Source organism: Vanellus vanellus, assembly GCF_965231255.1.
Source record: "Vanellus vanellus genome assembly, chromosome: 4".
In the NCBI taxonomy this organism is placed as follows: domain Eukaryota; kingdom Metazoa; phylum Chordata; class Aves; order Charadriiformes; family Charadriidae; genus Vanellus; species Vanellus vanellus.
In genome coordinates this window covers 46190866-46212384 of record NC_138909.1, presented here as the reverse complement: position 1 = coordinate 46212384, position 21519 = coordinate 46190866, and the positions used below count along the sequence as shown (strand labels likewise).

Sequence of the window (21519 nt, the reverse complement as noted above, 5' to 3'; positions counted from 1 at the left end):
GTATATTCAATCATTAACACAACTGCTCTTTGATAAGTTTCAGCATCTGACTCTGGGTGCAAACAAGAATGTTGCAGTTGTGCAAAACTACATGTCTGTGTTTGATTACCGAGAAGTAATGGTAGAAAGACCCAAAATAATTCCCAAATAGTTTAGAAACAGATGTGGTTTCATCAACATTGCCATGGGAGCCCAACCTCTGAACATTTCCAGATCATTTGTAGGAATTAAATATCCAAAGCTGTGGATTGTATCAGTACAAATTATATCTGTTTCCAACCCTGCTGATCTGAAGAGATGGCCAGACATCTCTCCTGACAGTGATTTAGCATGAGGCCATCCCACCCAGAATACCAATTTGGGAATACTGGATGCACGAGAAATTGAATTCAAATGCCAGAACAGGCCTGTCATTCTGCAAAAGAAGTGTCAGTTGTTGTCCTTATAGTGTTTTGGAAGAAAGGGATGTGGTGCATAAAAAAAAAGAAAAAAAAAAAAGAGACTCCCCCCACCCCTCAAACAAAGGAACACATGGCAACTCTGAGAACGCATGCTCCAGCTATATGGACATGCTGATCTTTGGGGTTTCCAGTTTTGGGATGTGGAAAGTAGCATTTTCCATAAAGCTTGCTTGCCTCACAACTCCAAAGAGCATCAGCCTCCCAAGTCCAAGGCTGTTTTGGTCTGACACTTCAACACTCAATTGGTCTTTGATATGTGTGCATTACCAATGCCATATTAGAGCAGAAAGAAAGTGGTGAAAGAAAGAACTGCAGATAGACTGTCCTACACCTCGGCAAAGCCGCCTTCCAACTCCAGAAGAACTGTCCTCACTGCTCCACGCGAAGAAGATCCCGTTTAATGCTCTGCATCCATAGCATCCAAGTACTTTGCTTCAATGATCCTAGGGAGCAGGTTATACCTAAGATTGAAACAGAGAGAGCATATTAGTGCTTGTTTATGGTCATGTAACATTTTGTTTGTCTGTCCTAAGACTCTTAGTTGAGTTTGTCCACAGCCATGCATACAATAGATTCACCCAGCTGAAGGGGAGATAAAGTAGGGGAAATAAAAACAACCAATCCTGCAAGCAAATACAGCATTTATAGGAATAACAGTGCAGAGCTCCTACTGGAAGAAGCCTCCTCACTTCAGTTCAAGAGGAAAGCGAACATCCTCACAAAGTCACTTTCGTAGAGCATCCTATCACCACAAAGTCTTCAAGGTGCCAACAATGCAATCTCACTAGCTCCTGGTTTGTGCTGGGGAGGCAGGTAGTAGCTTTAGTAGCTTCCTGCTGCCTCCAGTTTGCTGGGTTACTTTGCCAAGAATCACCATTTATTCCTCATTTCTACTTTCTTCACCACTTTCCCTGTAGGGGAAACATTGGCTCAAAAACCTGCATTCAAGCGTTACTTGTCCTGCACTTCCTCAGTTCTCCAAGTACCCTAGGTCACTCCTTTCAGCTCTCACCACAAAGAAGCTTTAATAGACAGCCCAGAAGCTTTGGTCTTTAGAGAAACAAAATATATCAGCAAGACTCAAGACCATGGCAAGAGGATAAAGAAAGGCTGTGACATCCATTCCTCCAGCTGCTGGTAAGACTCCATCCCAACCCAGTGTCTGGATTTTCCATTGGATCACAGTGATTCCCTTACTTTTGTGTTTGGTTTTTTTTTTTGTGGTTTTGTTTTTGGTGGCTTTTTTTTTGTTGTTTGTTTGTTTGCTTGCAAAAACATCCTCATGTATTAACATATTTGGGTGAGAAAGGCACAGTGCTATAACAATATGCTATGAAGTTGCTCTCATTAAATCCTACTGCATATTTGACACTTTTCCTTGCTTAATAAGGAAGCTATTCTTCAACTGTTAAAATAAGGCACAAGGCACTAGGAAAGCCAGTATAAGAGTTGGAAGGGCCTTTTCAATAGCTACACAAGAGATCCCAAACAGCACTTACTACTGAGAAGTACCAGAATATGCTTAAGTAGACCTGTCATGAAATAAAATGTTAGAGAGCCGTGGGAGCACAGATAAGCATCAGAGAGAACTTGGAAAGAAGATTCTTCCTCTCTGAGCAACCAAAAACTAGTCATCCTAAAGTTTTGAATCAAAGCCAGGAACTGGGGATACCCAAAGAGATCACATTTTCTCCCAACAGCCTGTTCTCCACTGCAATAGTGAGAGGCCATTTAAATCCATTATCTTTAACATTACACTAGTGGAAAAAGATGGTCCCTCACCACCGACAATGCAAATCATGCATCTAATGCTGTTGGACAGATGGAAATGTGGCTTTGAGACAGAGAAGTAACATGGCTGATTTTCTGGATGGAACACTGAGCCATGACTCACTCATCTGGGTTTGATTCTTGACTTTGACCCCTGGCTACTGTCCCATCTCCTCTTCCTCCCTTCACTTAAAAAAAAAAAAAAAGAAAGAAAAGATATTTCATTTCTTCTACTCTGTCTCATCTATTTAGAGTGCCAAATCTTTGTGAAAAAGTCATTGTTAACTACAGAGATCATGCATCACGGTGCAGCCTTCTCAGCTGGAGTCTGCAGAAACTACATGAAGGCAAAAGAAACCAAGAGAAAGGAAAGCCAAGGGAAAATGTCTGTATTGTGCCAGGTAGCACCATCCTCCCCTTAGCAGCATGGTTTATTGTCCAGCTACTAAAAAAGCTGCTCTGGAAAGACAAATGAGTTAGCAACAGAGCTGGTAAAAGATGACAGTATCTTATTTACTCAAAAGAAGATATCTCATTTGCACCACTAAATTATCTAGCTCTTATTACAAAATCAGGTTCTTTGACAGCACTCTCTCCACGCTAATTTAGCTTATTACACTACATCTGATACTTGAATTTTTGGCAAAGAGTATCCCATGTTTCCTTTTCTGTACTGAGCTGCTCTGTGTGGAGACCTGCAATTCCCACAAGAGCCAATCATCCAGCACTGCACACAGTTGAAGTATTTACCAGCCACTTAACCTGTCATCCAAAGTGACGTCTATGTGAAGGGTGGGTGAGAGACTCTTACTATAGGAACAATAATTTCAGTGTTTTCCAAGATTTTGTTTATCTTTAAAAATCCTGCCCAAATAGCTCTAACCTGATCCTGTTGAAAGCCATGGTAGTTTTGACATTTGCTTTTGTTTTAGAAAGAACTGGATGCATCTTTAATACCCAACAAAAACACCGCAATAGCTGCCTTTGCACATTATTACACTGGCAGACCTGAAACTTTGAGATCAGACAGAAAACCTCCAAGATTGCTAGCTCAAAGACAACCAAGTATTGCTGGATACCATGCTAGCCTAAAAATAATCAAGTGGACTAGCAACAGATATCTTCCTTCCAAGATCTTATTATGGCTTCTCATTATATCCAAAGGACAGAGAGCATGAATGATTTAACTGGAGAATAATGGGCAGTCAGTGCTAACGAACATTAAGGAAGAAATTAGGTAAATTTCTCAATGATCCTCTCTGAAGACTGCAAGATACTGTACAGTCCTCCCAGTTTTAAAAATACATCTTAATACTAAAGCGGCCAGTTTGATCTAACTGATCATTGGCAATGACATTCAGCAGTGCAGGTGGTCTGTAAGGTCACCACAACAGAGCACTGGCTAAGAGATAAGTATTCCTCTTCGGAAGCACAGGCCTTAAGGAAATCAAATTGCAAAGCAAGAAGAAACATTATCAAATACCACTTAGAGTGAAGGCTCAGCCTACAGCTTCTCAGGAAGATCAGGCATCTCACAAACTGTCAAAGGAGACTTATTTGCCTCTCTGCTAGCTGGAATAATACCTGCCAGCCTTTGCACAACACCTATCATCAGTGAAATCACAGGCTCTCTGCACTATTCCTCTGCAAGCCTGAGCAGCTGGTGGAAAAAAAACAAAAAAAAAAAAAAAAAGAGAGGTCACCACCACCCACTTCCAGGATCTGGCTACTCAAAAGTACCATCTGCCCTTCCAGACCACTCAGACTTCCTGCAGTCTGAGCCTGAAGCCCTGAAGGTATGGGAGACAGGAAAAAAAGGCAGCCAAGCTTTGTACCTGATTGGGATCATCCCTATCATGATGAGCGGGAAGATCATCTTCATGTAGGGCAACGGTGACATGCCAAAACCACAGAGGATGAGGAGCTGTAGGACCTGCAAGCCTGTGAAATAGTGGATCTTCCTCTGGGGCACTCTGCGGATGTAATGTGTTGGAGGATAAGCAGTCTGGGAAGAGAAGAGTTACATGTTAGATATGCAGTGACCTGGACTTGCGACTGCAGAATGTGGCACAGGCTTTTAAACACAAGGGTTTTAAGGAAGTGTTCTATTCACAAACACACACAAAGAATACATGAACCTGTTAAGGACTCTGATGTTAAAAGGCTGAATGCAGGATTTGTAGGGTTAAAGCAAGTGCCTTAAACCACAGCATTGGCAGCAACACACAGAAGATGACTGGGCACTAGAAACCCGGAGAAGAAAAGACACCACACAGCCAGGATTGCCTTTGGGAGCATCTGGAGTGCAACAAAATATCTTGATAAGTACAGTAATGAGATTCCCCTGAGTAGGATTATCAAGGCTTTACAGCAACACGTGAAGTGCCTGTGGGGGTGTGCAGGGGAGTGATGGTAAGAAGATGTGGGTGTTGTTACTGCTGGATGGTTTCTCCACCTGAAACCCAGCTCCTCATTATTTTTAGAGCCTTCTGTCCTCTGCTGATCAGATTCCATACTTGCCCCTGGTGGCCCCATTTCATGGCTGAACCCTGGTAGGGGAAGACCAGGAGACAAGACTGGGGAGGTGCGGGAAGAGGCTGTACTCAGACTGCTGCAGTGATTTTCTCAATTCATAAGCTATTCATTTTTGAGAAAGAAGGGGGGAAAGTAGTGACATTAATAGGCTAAATATTGCTCGTGGTTTCTTTTGACAGTTACTTGCTCATGTCTGAGCAGAGGCTTTGACTCACTGTCTATACATCAATGAAGAGTATGAGCGACTGTCTGCTGGCACCGATACAGACTCAATGGATTTCATATTGCACCATGACTCATTAAAAGGTTTCCAGAAAAGGGAGATCTCCATATTTGAGAATACTTTTTAATTTTCCAAACAGAAGCTTGGAAAATTCCACACATAATTTGTACTAAAAAGAGAAGTAATATTCCACGTACATCAGTAACTATTCAGTCCTGATTTGAAAATTGACATGACAAACATAATCTTTAACCAGGTTTCACAGTTTTAACCTCTGGGATGTAATATTAGAGATCAAGATAGATTAGCAGAGATGCAGAGCCAAATGTTGGGCTTATTAAGCCCTTGACCCTTGTTACATAACAGAAGGTGAGCCAGAGATTTGTTATTGCTCCCAGGTACCGCCTACACTGCAAGCTAACACCTTTTTAGCACTTGTAATAGAGATGCCTTGAAAACAGATCTAGATTTGTTTTCATCCCACATCAGAAGGGTTTCAATGATGCAAGTAATTTCGTTTTGAGTTTAAAATCCTATTTCGTGGCATTTCACACAAATCAATATGAAAGTGTAAATTACAGCAAAAAAATTACCTGTTCCGGATCTGTGTTGGGGAAATCACAGATAACCATTTACCAGCATCATGCACTTGCTTTTTAATATTTTTTATTACTAGTTTTAAAATGCATGTCATACTGACACAACACCACAGTGGGTTTTTAAAACTTACAAGCCCTACATTCAGTGAGCAAGTTTGTGCCATTGTTTTTTTAAAAAGGCATTGTTTGAATGTATTTTTGGTTTGCACTCCACACAGTTTAGAAGGCATCTTCACTGTTAGGAGCTATCCTGGCTCCATCCATGCACTCATCTTTGTCTCTCCAGAACTGATCTCCAGAGCAATTTTAACAGACTGAAGAGAGAAGGATTGTATACAAGACATTGCTCTGAACAAGAAAGCTAAAATGCTTTTGTGGCAGGAAAATGCAGAAAGCAATTTATGCAGAATTTGAAATAGACAAGATGCAGTGCTAGTCTATGAACAATTCAGTTACCACCTATTTTTTTAAACCAACAACCACCACACCACTTTTCTTGTTTGACACTGCATTATTGTTCCACTCATTTGTACACTTTGATGGAAAAGACTTCTCAAGCTCATGTCTAAATGGCAGCCAGGCTAAACTAGAGATAGCAAGTTGCACTCCTCCTTTGCAGAGAAAGGTGAAAAGGATATGCAAAGTGCAGGCTGGAGCAGGAAATCAACTTCCTGAGAACATGAGTTTTGGGGGTAACCCCATGCCCAACACCACCAGGTTTCCACAGTAGCTCCTGGCACAGTTTGTTTGGTGCTAAGGTTGTAAATACAATTTCCTTCTCTGTTCCACCAGGCTGGTGCCCCAGTCTGCATACCTGTTCTTTGAGCAGAAGAGCCACCCTTTCAAAGAGCTGGTTTCCATCAATGGAGGTCAACGCAATGTAGAGGAAGAGGCCATAGAGGACTGGCTTTGGGATCCACTGGAGAGGGAAAGGGAGGAGCAGGAGCGAGAGGCCAACCAAGAAGTTTGCCACTAGACTTGTCAATCGGGTCTCCTTCACGCTTACAATCCTGGAAGCAACAAAATAGGGATTAGGGGAGTAGGACAATATCCCAGTATCCATGTAAGCTTATCACTAGGGCTCACTACTCTGCGTAGGTGCAGGACACGTGCCGCTCGGGAAAGGGAAACTCGTCTCCACTGCACGGAGATCAGCACTTCTGGCCCCGTGCTGATACTGAGAAGGCAAGGCTCTGCTGGCTCCAGGCCAGGCACTTAATCCACTGCTCAAACAGAGCAGCTGGAAAAATGCCAAACTCCCTTTCTGCAAAGCTCCACAGATCCTATCCTGAACTAAATTGCCCTCTAAACTAATTCTGTTTAGCACATTGCAAAAAAAAAAAAAACACCCAACCCAGGCAAGAATCCTCTTTCTGGGCAGTAATCCTTTCCTTGATTTACCCAGTGCATATGCAATTGGCTTCTATCCAAAAGAAAACTCATTCACTTCTATGGGAACTAATGAACCTCTTGTTTAAAAAAAAAAAAAAAAAAAAAAAAAAAAAAAGAGAGAGCCTGCACTCTTGACTGCGAGTCAGCATTTTTGATGTATATGAGGATCTCCTTGTTTATATGGAAGGGAATGCTGAGAACACTACACAGGGAGCTAGAAATTTAATTCTGCTGCGGATAATAGCAATAGCACTGCAAATTGCCTATTACCATGCAAAACGTAATTAATTAATGCAAATTTTCCAGAGCTGACAGACTACAGATTGATTTGGGGGGGGAGGGGCAGGGAAGACTGACAGCATGCAGCAACTTTCAGAGCCTACTTGGGGGGGGAGGGGAGGTTGCTTTGTTTTCTTCTTTTCACTTCAACTAAACCTGTGAGCACCTCCTAGTTTGGGGGGGAAAAAAAAAATATTACCAGATAAAATAGGAGGAAAGAAACCCCTCATCTTTCAAGAGTACTTATAAGTAGAGAAAAGGGGGATTCTTAACTTTTTTTTTTTAGAAGATAAATCCACCAAATTCAGTGGGTAAACTAATGCGTTATCAGGAGAAATTCTTGTCTATAGGCTGTTTTGGTGTCATCTAGTGGCCTCATTCCCTGGATGCGAGACATACTCCGAATTAACCCTGTACACAAAATACTCTGAGGATGAACACAAGAGCCAGCCATGAGATCTATCAAAACACATTTCCTTCTTTTACATATGCACTGCTGGGAGTTCATAATCCCTACAGTCCTAAAGAGGATTTCTTCCCAGTCAATTCTTTCAATATTAAGTTTGAGAGTCTTGCTTATAAAGTAAGGTCAGGTTGAACTTCAAATCAGTTCACACATTCAAGAGCATAGTGAAGCTGTGAGGAGGAGAGACCCTTCCACCCCTGTATTTAGAGAGGGATAAGGAAAGGGTGACAGCCTAAGGTTTGCTGTCAGGATTTGGATAACATGGCAGAATTAACACGAGCAGTCATGAGACCTAAGGAACAACAGATATCACAAACAGTACACAAAGTACCGAGGACAACACTTGAATTCCTCAGTGAGTAATGGGACAGATCATACATATTATCTAGGACTACCACAAGAGGATGCACAGAAGAGCCACAGGAGGTGTTAAACTCTAAGTAGTCTCCCCCTTCCCCTGGCTAGGTTTAAAAAGCAGAAACCACAGCTTTCCTCCTTCCAAACAGATTTTGTTTCTGCAAGAGGTCAAGGGGTTCCTGCCAATGCCTGGAGAAGCTGAGGGAGAGTATGGCACCTCTCTGTTATCTGCAGACATCTCTTGCCAGCTCTGGAAGAACTGAGATATCAGTGGATGTAGTTTGGCACCCTTTCCATTGCCTCCAGGTCTGGATCACCACAGACAAGAAGTCTTGGAGATGAACAGAGCCAAGTAGCTTAAAGTGCAACTGCAAGTGCTAATTCAGAGTAATTTGATAATCTGATAAGGAGTGGTCAAACTACTTCAGAGTTATCAGAACCACTACGAGCCTCTTAAGTGGCCCAGTAAAGCAGGAATGAAAGGACGCACGAACTGATTTAGTGCATACCCAGGTACAGCAAGAGTTCCCTTGGCTTTGTCATTGGCCAAGCTAAGAGGAAGCACTTCTGCTATTTCATGCAAAGATGTAACCCACTGCTTGGTATGCTCGTGACCTGCAAGAGTCAGTCCGAGCACGCACAAGTTTTCTAGGCTCCTTGCAAGTGAAGTACTGCAAGCCAAAGAGTTCAGGATCAAAATTAGATATGAAGATACCACATTTCAATCAATGCAAGTCTGCAAATACAGAACAGCTCAGAAAGCAGCCCCTTGGTAATGCATTTTTGAAGTTCATGAAATTTTCTGCTGTCATCTCTTGGGGATGCAGCAATATCACAGCACCGAAGAGTGTTTGATCACATACAAGATGCACTGCAACTACTACTGCCAGCTCCTGCCAATGCCACATATTAGAGCAGTTTTGATTTTCTTATCAGAACATAATAACAATTGCTCATAATTGACCAAACATGGTATCTTTAAAGCTGAGGTTTCTCAGCCTCAAACTGGTCTTCTGCCACTTCTAGCACCTTTCTTATTTCCAGGGTAAGGAAATTGCAAACAGTCACATTAAGTCAACAGAAAAAACCCTGTAATTTGCATGTGTTCAGAATCTGGTTTGGACCTTGAGGAAAACAGCTCCAGAAAGCCTGTGCTGTGATGGAAATTAAGTAATTAATGGAGTTTAAAGAGTGTAATCCAGGCTCATTTCCCCAGAATCCTTTACAGTTAGCATGGGATTAGCCATTCCCAACCTCCTCCATATGAGTAATGAGACTATTTGCAGATTGCCACATGAAACTCAAGTGGTTACTCTTCAGGGGAGAAGAAAATTTTGCTTTCATTGTGACAGATCTTTTTCTTGTTTATATTATCATCCTCACTGAGAACTTTGATTTGAGTGCAGGAAAGGAGCCTACCAAGGGAGCCAGAGCTGAAAGAACTCCTGATTTTCTAATTGAGCTTCAGTATATTTCTTTTTCAAAATAGCTAGCTACGAGAAGAAAAAAAAAAAAAAAAAAAATGATGACAACATTGTTAAGAGTCTCCTGTTTATAGCTCAATGCTTTGCAGAGAACAAAAAGCTTCAGTCTCAAAGGGAGTTCAAATAACTAGGAAATCCTCATTCCCTTTTTCGCTCCCAATATCCAGTTTACAGCACTCATTTAGGTACCGATTTGCCTCCAGCAGAGGAAGAGCTGTGCCAGGAGGGAATGTGCTTAGTGAGCTTAGGGCATCCCTCAGCCTTTTCAGGATAATCAGTGGAGCCATATCTAAGTTAGCATGGCCAAAGAGGGCTCTCTGATGCTCTTTTTGGGCAGCTGGGTGAAGGAGCAGAGGACAAGGGCAGAAGATAGTCCTTAATTCAGGCAGGGACTTGACTTTGTCAAGGAGAAAGCCAGAATGCAGAATCAAGACGGTCGGTGGCAAAACAGGAAAAAAGCCACCAGGTATTAAAATTGACAACAGAAGATGCAGGAGGGAGGCTTGGCATGTGGGTTTCAACATGTAAATTCTGGATCTCACAAAGAAAGAGAGGAGAGCAGAGGTATCCCAGAGCTGATCATGGACACCAGGAGCAAGGGCATGGATTAAAACCCTAAAGAACTCAAATTATAAAGTTGCTCTTTTTTTAAATAGGGTTCAGCATTTATTCAAGACAGATACAGTTGTGGGAACAACTAATACCAACATATACTAAGGGGAACATGAGCCCAGGGTGCTAATTTCCCAGGAAAGGTCTGTAAAAGCATTGCAAAGAACAGCAGTACTCAGCAATTTCCAGATGTGAAAGGTGAAATTTGTCCATCACTGACCCAAAAAACCAGCTGTGCCAGGTTGGGCTGGGCCAGCTGGCACAAAGAACAGGGTGAAAGTGAAACTGAAATTAAAAGACCGACCCAATCCATCCCCCAAAGTAAATGACCACTTAGCCTCACTTTTGATAAGTGGCAACTCTGAAAATGGAAACCAAGACAGGATAATTAAAACTAATGGCATGTGAGTGGAAATTACCACTTCTGAGGTAAAAGCACTCAACTGTAACATACTGAGACCAAACAGACCAGATAATTTCTCACTAAATCTGCTCCAGAATAGAGATTATGGTTTTGTGTTTGTTTTGGTTTTGTTTTTGTTTTTAAATAGGTCTCTGATAAGAGTGTTTTGGAAAACTCAGAACAGCAAAAAAGCTAGTCTTGAAAGGAAAGCTGTGACCTGGGCGTGGCTTCACCATCACTTCTGCTTAAAAACAAGAGAATTTAATAAGCATCGCACCTTCCCAAAACGTGGCGGAAGATGCTATGGGAGCTCTGAAACGATGCTGCATTTTTCCTACCCTTTGTAATAACCACTAGACAGGTTTCAGGCAATGAATCAGACTGGGATTTTTTCTGTTGAAGACATCTGGAAAGATCTGGCCAAAGCATCTCCTCAGATTTCCATAAGCATAAACCTGAAAAAGGCCTTGTCCCCTGGAAGAGTCGGCCAATTTACATTGGAGTAGGTGGAATTCCTGCAGGCTGCCATCAGCCACTGAGAAGAGTATAAATTTGTCTGTCCTAAAACAAGTGATTTGGTGAAGGGGGGATGAAGCAGGGTCACAGGCCATGCTGGCTGAGGTGGCTTCATTTGGTGTATCTCCCCTCCACCTTCCTATCTTGCAGGTCTTCAAGACAGCTAACTCCGCAACCACTGTATCCAAAGAATTAGGAAACCACAAATGAAACCAAAGAGATCCAAGACAACTCCACAATTCCTACTTACGTTTCGTATATGTGTCCATTTTCAACCCTTTCCTCCACGTAGGCCAGAGCGCGGACATGCATTGGGGAGTGAGGGAAGGCAGCATGGATCCACGGGAGGCCGAAGATTGACAGCCCCGTGTTAATCAGAGCAACAAGGAGGAGGTCCCAGTGATAGGCAGTTCCCTTCACCAACCTGAAACAAGGTTTTTGTTGACAGCAGTTACACCCAGTGCAAACTGTTAACAGGCTGCTCTTGCTGAACCTGAGCTCAAATGCTAAACGCTGAAGTATGCTTCCATGCACAAAGTGATTTCATACTTCTGCCTTACAGCCTGCATTACATGAACACGAAAGGTAATGAAACTTGATCATTTACTCCCAAAGCAGTCATCTCCTGCAAAGAACAACGTTGAGCAGAAAAGCAACCCACTAAAATAACAGCCCATCAAAATTTCATCAGCATTTTGCCACTACATTTATTGCAGAGTCCACTCAAAATGTACACGTATATCTCCTAGCAGAGTCCATGTGGGGAGGAGTTAGGAACCTGGGCATGGGTTGCCAAACTACTGACACTGAAGTTTACCACCCATCTTGTTTTTAACCCTGATATCCCTCTCTCCATGAGCAGAACATGCGCTCAGTATGCTGCAATAACCCCCTAATTTCGTAATTGCTACTGCATGATAAGAAAATGGGACATGAATTCATTAAGCTTCAGCTCCTCCTTAGCAGTCAACCAAGGAGATAAGCTCCTAACTTTGGTGAATGCAGGGTAGTCTCCCCATTTTGTTTCTTAGGGAAGGGGGAAACTGGCAGCCTTCACCAAGGAAGCTGACCACATTCCCACTGCCAACACTGAACTCCCACCTAGTTTAACCTTGAGATATTTCGCAAGATCTGCCCCTTTCCTGAATACACCCATCTGGTACCAACTGCTCAGATGTCATATGTAAAGTTTTAAAAAAGGCTGGGGAAGGACTCAGGTGTCAGACTGATACCAAACTTAAAGGTTTATGGCTGTATTTCTGCCTGGGCATTGGAGCAGCCAGCCATGTTCACTCTGACACAACACAAGGGATCAGCTGAATTGCTTGATGGGCACCATCAACCAGAAAGGGAGCATCATTTAAGTATCTTAATGTCACCCAGGCAAGCTCTGTTCAATACTTCAGCAGACCCTTGGAGCCATCTGAGATACTCTAGGACATGAGGTGCATGGAGCTAGTAGACATGACTAAGCACATGAATGTCTATGCCTAATGTCTATTTCAAAGAGCAGGAGATGCCATTGTTTGGGCAGCCAAAATCTTGGGTGGAGTTCGATTTTGGAACAAAAAAAGACTCGTCCCACTGGAAGTGCTCACCTCCATTGACTGACACGGCCACAGGGTGATGTCTACATTGTAATGGCTCTGAAGCTGCAAAGTGCTGGCAGGAAGGGTGGGACTCTAAACACACTTCCTGTCTTGGCTCACACTTCGATAGCATGGTCCCTCCTGATGTGCTGCTTTCTCAGAGCAAAGGCATCTCCAGCATCCCCAAGATTATCATTTGATTGTCCTGTCTGCCCTTTTCAGAGGGCTTTCTATGTATGAAGGCCATACATCTAACAGCAGCATCATTTTAGTCCCCTTGGGACACTGGTCTCAAGTCTTGCAGCGCTGTGTGATATATACACTTGCTTTGACCGATGGATAGACTCCACTGAGCTTGTTTAACTCCACACACATACACATCTAGATGCTTTAACCTAGGTTATCTTCATACAGCCCAACCAGCCCAGTATTCCTTGGATTGTCCTATAAGCTTGCTTTAATTATTCTTTAGCAAAGCACATCAGTGTACTTTCCAGCAAATATAGTCTTTTCTCTGTTTTGTTTTTTTTTTTTTTTTCTCCCCCCTACAGGAGATAATCACTATATTTGGTAAGACACCAAACAGCACATTCTCCATTTGGCTGGTATAGACAACACTTTTTATTCTGTGATGGTACCACAAACAGAAAGTGTCAGGTCCTAGTTGTTCCATCCCTAAAAACCCATGTCCTGATACCTGATCAGCATAAGCTCAGCCCTGTAACAAGGCATTATGAAAAACACTCCAAAGCTCCAAAGACTATTTTTCATTCCTTGAAGACACCAAAAGTTTAGAGGAACTCTTATTAGGAAAGAGATGACCCACTTACATTACAGATTTATGCAACACTTTAAGTAAAGGTATATAATAAAGATAAGAGGGGAAAAAAAGTAGTCAAAGAAAACCAAATTAGTATAACTGAATTTGAGCTTGTCTCCTCTTTCCTGTCACTCCAGCTGCAACATGGAGAATGCTAATGAACGTTATGCAAGGAGAGAACCCTCCCACACATTACATTAGAGAAAAAAAAATCTGAGACATGGTAGTTTCCCTGGGAAAAAGAGTCCTACATGTTCATTCTTGGTATCATATCTGATCGCAGTTGGCACAAAAAAATCAGAGGGAATATTGTAATAGTGCAACATCTCAACTCAAGTTTGCACATAAATCAGACCTATCAGACATTAGACATACTGTTTTTCTTCACTTCCACCTTTTTTAGTTGGAGACTAGCAGCTCCAAACACTTCTTTTCTGATGCTCAACTGCAGCATATCAAGCTATGACATTTATGCCCATCATGGACTTCTCATTTTCAAAAAATTTTCTGTACTGCAAGAGCAGTGCAAACATCCATGTGTGTCAGACACTCACTAAATATCGGGAGATAAATCCACAGACCTCAAACTACACAAAATATCTATGTAACATTCACATATGGGAAAAGAAGAAACAGGCTGAGGTAATGAGCTCATTAATGCTTTTGACTCACTGCCACAATATTGGGTTTTGGAGATGGTGAGGAGTTAAGCAGCAGAGTTACTTTCATCTGTGACAAGAGTAGTTCTGAAGAACACGTGCTGAATATCTTTTCTGATATTCAGACAAGCTTTGGACAAGCAGTGCTGGGAAAAGACTCGAGGATGTCCCTCCACAGAGGAAGAGGAATACCAAAAGCATTACCTGTTCTCCGGTGCATTTGTGAGTGATGCCACGATGTTCTGCTCTATGAAGAAGAGCATAGACAAGAGAAACCCCAGCCCCATGGCGCTCATCACTGACCCAATGGAGAGGGACTGGACTGGGGCCAGCACGAACAAGCTCTCAGATGGGTTGTAGTTAAATTTGGACACTGGAAAGAGGAGTGGAATGATGTTAGGAGGCACCTTCATATCCAACCAGTCACATGGACTCAAGTAATGTTTTACCCACACCATGAACTACTAGGAATCAATGCAGCAAACTAAGTGTGATGCTTTGGCACGTGGGAGCCAGAAGACCATAGAAGACAAGCTCATCTGGCTGTTTTAGCCTATATTTTGCCTCCATCCTCTTAGAACTTGGCTGCCATCCTGATTTGACATATTACTGCTAGTTCTAGTGAAGCATTACATATATTTGAGCAAAGCAAGAGGGAAACTCGTTTTGCACAGATGCGAGGTATTTTTAGACTAGAAAACCTTATTTTTAACTAGCAGTATACTCGTCCTGCTCAGTTAATCAACTGATAGAGGCATTTTAAAACTTGCTCATATCCAAGAAGCTGTGCAAGGCATTTTAGTATAAAATTAAAATGCCCCTACTTTCCTGTCATTGGAAGAAATCCATGACTAGGGACAAATCACATACGGCCACACATCATTTTACAATCCAACTGGATGGAATGGCCATCACAGAAAAAAAGCCATTTCTTATTTGTTTCCATACATTTCCTCACATCACCCACTCACGTCACCACAGGACAATGCAATTCCTGTCCCCATTATCGCTTCCTGATATGGAAAAGCTGATCTATTTGGCCAATGAATGGTGTCGCATTTTTAGATTTCCTTGTATAACTTAGAACTGCCCAGATGCTCCGCACCGTTTCACCTAAATTAGGAAAACGTAAAGTGGAGACAAAGAGGACAGACTGGGATCATCAACTCTACAGCTGTATGACTGGCAACAATCCTTCCTGCCTGCTAATTACTCTGCCCTTTGTTCTTTGCCAGAAATTGTTGATCCTCTTTATTGTAAGAGATACATACTTTAAACTACACTGAAATGGAGACACACTGAAACAATTTATCTAGATAAAAAACTTCACTTAGCCTTGTTTGATTAGCGTTTTAAATCCTATTTCCTATTGAGGAAATCTGAGCTCTTAGGGTGGTGAGAGGTACACGCAGTATTTGTGAAGTTTTATGGAAGAATTTTGTTATTTTTTAGCAAAACTTTCCTAGGATTTAATTTGTCCTACACCCTAAATAGCTTCCCCCAGTATTCCAGAGAATAAAAAAAATATAGCTTACTTTCGATTTCCTTGAAGATATAGGAACCCACAACAGAGAAAGTCAGAACTGAAATTGGTAAGGCACAGTCGGATAGAATTTCACGTACTCTCGCATGCAAATATGGGCTGCAGTTTAAAGACAAAAAATTTCCATTAACACCACACTGTAGGTACAATCGGTCAATCCAGATAGTATTAATGCTTTAACAAGTGAAAATTCAGTCCAATCTTGCAATTCTAAAGAGATACTTGGAATGAAAAATTAGTCTTTAATTCAGTCTTAAATCCTCTGGAATCTATAGCTTTTGAAGGTTGATAAATGCATAAGCAAAATCCATAAAGAAACAAGAAACCAAGATGCAAGCTAGAAAAAAGTCCTCTAAGCACCAATTTGTGTCTCACTTCAGTTTACATGCTTACTCAAGCGTTTCACGTTAACAGTTTTAAGGGTAGCAGGAGTAAAACCTAAATTAGAACTGGGCATTTGATTCCCAAAAGCACACCGAAGATATATTCTCAGTAGACCTTCTGGCACCATCAGGGAATTCTGCCCACCAAAATGGTTCAATGCCTATTTGAAGGGGGGGGGGGGGGGGGCGGAGTTAAAGGAGTTGAAACATGAAATACATGGTTCAACCAAGGGTTTTTAAGTCGTCACTCATGATGCCAAACCAAATACAGAAGGGCATCGTCCAGTGACCGAACATTTTGTTCTGCTGCTAACATTTTCCAGGTGGCCAGCCAAGTTCATCTCTGGCTTTGGGTTCTACCACCATTAATGGAAGAGTTCCACCTGACTTTTCTGGGTAATAAAATTAAGATCTAAACCATTAGCAATTTCTCACAGGTAATATGAAATAATCAGTAGGCTGAGCTCTAAGAGTGAAGTAACTCACCTTTTCTTAAACTGATAGAGCGTATGACCAAGCCAAAGGGTACCCAACATCAACATGAGACTAAGGACGGCAGTTTCACGTCCATAATGCACATCATGCGTGCCTGTTTGATTCTCTAGGGACATGGATCTGCTCACTGATGAATTCATCAAGAAGGTGGTATTGATGCCGAGGCTTGGAATAGCATCAGTTCGTGCTTTTTCCAAGTAACTGTCTCCTGTGCGCCCATGGTAGTAATATTTCTTAAAAACTGTACAAACAACCAACAGGCAAGCATTAGGATAGGTTTGTGACAATCAAAGCAAGTAAAATAAAGTGGTTCTTTCTTGCTTGATCATGCAGTATTAACATTACACTTCACCAGGTTTATAGCTCTACCCCTCAAACCAGTGAAAAGAAATTAGCACAGCTGCTTCTCTTATGAAGTCAGTGGTTTACAAATGTATTTTTCACTTATTTTAACAGTAAAAGTTAAATTGATCTAAAGCAACATGTTTGAACTGTAAGGACTTCCAGCGGTAATTATTTATGCGATTTTGCTCCTAGCACTGGAATCACTGCTCTTAAAGAAATATATACATATACATGTATAGACACCTACTTTCAGCAGCCTGGAAAACAAATTCACCAGGATCTCTGGAAAAGTTAGGAGCAGCCAGGCTGCACAGTTCCTTAAGTGGACTACAAAACGTACAGTAATTACTTTTTCTCCAATGCTGGTCCAGATTTTAAAGATAAGTGTTGATGACATCCAAAACCTGGTAGAACATTTAAGTTTACACTGCAAATTGAAATAAGAGTTTCAGAGCACCTGAAGTAAACCTGTTCAAGTGAAACACCCAGCGATGCCTTTGGAACTGTCCATAAAGGTAATAGGTTAGCTCAGAGGCATCTGTATAAGTAATTAACAGTTGCAAACACATTCTTGCTCTTGAGCATCTAAACAGCTGGGTTCCTATTTCTATGATATTGGCTAGCTCCAAGCATGTAAATGTGGTTTTGGGATGATTTCGCCTCTTTGGGGAACAAGAGCCTGAGGTGCCACAAGGAGCAAGTAAGACCAGAAAGATGGTCGTTGGGCTTTGCAGCCTTGGTACTCCCATGTTATATGATCAGGTGGCAGCAGGCAGTACCAGCTCCCCCCCATATCAATGGGAAGATACAAGAGGATGGAAACCACTATGTCAGAGCTTTGCAGTCCCTCTACCTTTCTTCACTTTAGTCAAAATACCCCTTCAAACTTTGTGCAGGGAAACTCATAAATTTAGGGCAAGACCATCCTCTTTAGGCAAAAATACAACAATCTGAAACTTAGGGTATAATGCTTTTCGTTAACATTTCTCCCTACCCCCAAATAACAATCAGGTTTCCGAAAACCCCAGGCACCTTAGCTTTTCCGTCTGCAGCAGCTACAGGGAAAGCAGGCAAAACAAGCCATAATTCTAAATATTTGAAAACCAGCAAAACAAACTTTAGATGTTCTTGCAAAGCACAGTTGGCATTTGCAACCACCTTGAATTTGACCCAAGCAGTTTGTGTTACTGCTGGTTTGAAGCTCAGCCCAATGTAAAATGCCCCATGTTTAGCTATGCTGCCATTTGAACAGAAGGGTTATTACCACTTGTACCACCTTTGAAAAGGAGTCGGGGCATTCAACAAATGGATGGGGTCAATACGGCACAAAGGTCACAATAGAAAAGACAAGTTACTTCACATTCAATACTTTGGTATATAAATTTCAAGATCATAGAAGGTTTTCAGTTTAAAATGTAACCTTTCAATTTGCTCTCAGCAGCAGCCAGAAATGAGGAGATCATTGCACTTCTAAAGCAAGAGAAAGGTTCTCCCAGTAAGGAGCAATCTCATTATGGCCTCTGTTAGCACTGCGTATTTCTGCATCGCGTGCTACGGAAGAGGCTCTGCTATCATTTCCTCCCTCCATCCTCACAGCTGTGTCCAACCCACACAGGACACCCAGTAAACTGAGGCACAGAGCACTGCCATGACCCACACACTGGCCCAGAACAGGTTGTTGGAGGATTTGCAGTTTCCGGCTCTGAACATTAAAGGACCCTTTTGTTACAACAAAAATGATTATGGCAGTATTTCCTGGGGATTAGCAGCTGGCCAGGGCTAAAAACTGGTTCACCATCTCAGCTGACCCCAAATGTTTCTAAGTCCTAGAGAAAAAGCAAAATTACTGACCATATGATAAACTGACAGCACATACATTCTGCATAGTTGCAGAGTGGTATTTGCTTGTCTCTGTATTTAGATTTGGACTTAAGCGAATAAGAAACAAGTTAGTTTTTTGGGGGTCTCAGGGATTTTCACAATTTCCCCACACTTGGCTATACTGCAATAATACATTTAGGGTTGAGCACATCTTTGGCGCCCCGTGTTCAGCCCAACACTACCTCAGGCTGCAGTTCAATTTGCACCCACCTCAAAACTAGGTAGGATTGCTCCACTCAGTCCTGAATATAGGGGGGGGGAAAGACTTTTACTTCACTCACGTATTTTAGTTAAAGCAAAAAGGACATGTCAAGTTGGCTAGTCAGAGGCCTTCCATGCTGCACCACGGACTTGCTATAAAGGATTTGATTCCTGCAAATTTATAGTTTGTTTTTATAACAAAGAGAGGTGAATCTTGTTGCCCACATCCAGAGAGAGCAGCAAAGCAGGTGGTGCCCTTGCTGAAACAGAGCCATTCTCAAGCCTAGTGCAAGCTCAAGTTTCCTCCAACAACATTAACTTGCTTTGTTTGCTTCAGCCGGTTCACCACCATTTCCTGCAGAGTGCAGATGTCAAGATCAAACACACACAGCTTCAGTGGCTGGGTCACACAGCAAAAAACAAAGTGTCACCAGAAGAGCGTGAATGCACATGGCTTGACTCCTCTGTACAGTATCGCATCCCTCCCCCCTTCTTTCCTGCACATCTACGAGTACCTTGCAAAAAAAAAAAAAAGCTACGAACAGACTGAGGAAAACATCTGAGCAAGAGCAGCATGTCCCCTGGCACTCAGGAAGCCCCAAAGCCCCTTGTCAGCTGGCTAGCTGTTACCACGATGCATCTAGCAGCATAGTACCAACTTTCTCTTCCTACTTAACTGCCCAGCTGAAGTTTTGAGTAGGAGAGGGAGATGGCAGCAGCAACCACCACCTCCTGCTACAAAACAGGAGTGGAAGACAACAGACAAGCTGAGCTGCACTGGTGTCATGTGTTTAAATATGAGCACTGAAAGGGTTAAGGATAAAAGTCTGTGCCTTCCAGAATCTGTGCCCTTCTGCATCTGGGAGCATGGCTGGACCCGGGGTCCCATCTGTTGATGCACTGAACATCCGCAGATGCAGCTCAAGCTAACATGAGCTGGCAAGTGAGTAGAGTGGTGGTTTGATTTTATTACAGTTGTTCCTAATAAACTCAGCCTTTCCCAAGTACAAGGGAGAATTACACTAATTCACTAATTACACTAACTTCCAGGATCCTCTCCTGCGCCCACTGCAGCACTTGCATATTCCTGAAAGTCTGGCAGCCGAGATCAATGGATGCTTTCCGTACCTTTAAGCTGCACTCCATTCCCCTGCTATGGGAAATCAGCTGTCTACTACAGAAGCCCTGTGAACATTTGCATTTCCTAATTTTTTACAGAGCAGTTGAATATTCTTATGAGGAACACCTTAGTAACACAGGGAGACTGCCTCATGCCTCCAGAACAGGACACTAACAGCACACATTAAGCAAAGCTCACAGCTACACAAATAAGCAAGGAGAAAGCAAAGTACCCCAGAACAGATTCTCCTTCACCAAGGTTTGTCTAAGCAGGATATTTGAAAGATGCAGGTGTTCCGCAGAGAAAAACACCCCTTCTGATTGCACAATCAAAGCATACGCGCAAGGAGCCAAATTAAGGATTTCCAATGAAGCAAGAAAATCTCACTACAAATTGCTTTGCAATATTAAACCTGCTCTTTGAAGGTATTCTTGCATACAAGATACCACAATGAGCCAAGCCCAAGGATCTTGAAAACAAGCAATGTGCTCAGTGTGTCCTGATTAGGTGTGCCCTGAAGGAATTCAAGGGATAGCCCAAGTTGGACAACAGGTCCTAAGAAACAGGGAATGTGGACTTGGCCAACTCCTCACCGGGATGAGCAGAAAGGTTGCCATCCACATGGCATTTCTGTTCACATTTCACCTTCACAGTTACCTCCTGATCAGGATTGGCAGGAGGTAAGAAAGATGCCAGAGAAATTTGTTAAACCGCAAGGCTGCTCATGGATACTCACATAGAGCTTAATGCAGAAATGGGGAACCAAGTGGCTGGAAAGGGCAGAAGAGCTTTAGGAGCATGCTGGAAGGTACTGCAGTCTTTACACTGCATTAAACAAGGGTCTCAGAGCTCACATAAGAACAGGCAATCTCAACCTATCTTTCAACTCCCCTCCATGTAGATTTAATAATGTGGGAAGGAAAAGAGGTCAAGATGCACTGTGTTCAAATTGGACTTTTTTCTTTCTTGACAGGACCATTCAAAGAGACTGGTATCAAGACTTTCACAGCAACATTAATATGATTTCTCCATTTGTTAAGACAGTAATCTTCGCTAACTGAAATTTGAGCTGATAGAAATTCTGCATATCCAGGTAAACTGCTGACACAGGGCTGCTTCAATCTCACACACTCATTTTTTTCCCTTAAGACTCTGAATGAACATGGAACAAGTAAACGTCATGCATATTTGCACCCTTCTATTTCCCTTTGACAAGGAAGCAAAGCAGAAATCTACAGTGAAAAACATTGTTGCAAGACTTACCTTTAATAATGCCTTTGAAGGCATCAAGTACAAACGTGATGGATATAAAAAGTGCAATTATTTCTTCTGTTGACCTGTGGAAAAATCCCAAGAATATACCCATTAGCAGAGTCTGCATTCAAC

General features: G+C 42.2%; 1 protein-coding gene across 1 annotated transcript in view; it reads right to left on the bottom strand.

Moving 5' to 3' along the window:
• Positions 1-858: 858 nt before the first annotated feature.
• Positions 859-21519, bottom strand: part of SLC4A11 (solute carrier family 4 member 11) — a gene marked incomplete at both ends in the record, with an annotated part of 90403 nt that continues 69742 nt past the window's right edge. The window contains 8 exons of the mRNA XM_082482777.1: positions 859-922; positions 4067-4236; positions 6403-6598; positions 11348-11521; positions 14370-14538; positions 15701-15807; positions 16578-16827; positions 21397-21470. Coding sequence (XP_082338903.1) covers positions 859-922; positions 4067-4236; positions 6403-6598; positions 11348-11521; positions 14370-14538; positions 15701-15807; positions 16578-16827; positions 21397-21470 — 1204 coding nt within the window. The remainder of the gene's footprint in view (positions 923-4066; positions 4237-6402; positions 6599-11347; positions 11522-14369; positions 14539-15700; positions 15808-16577; positions 16828-21396; positions 21471-21519) is intronic.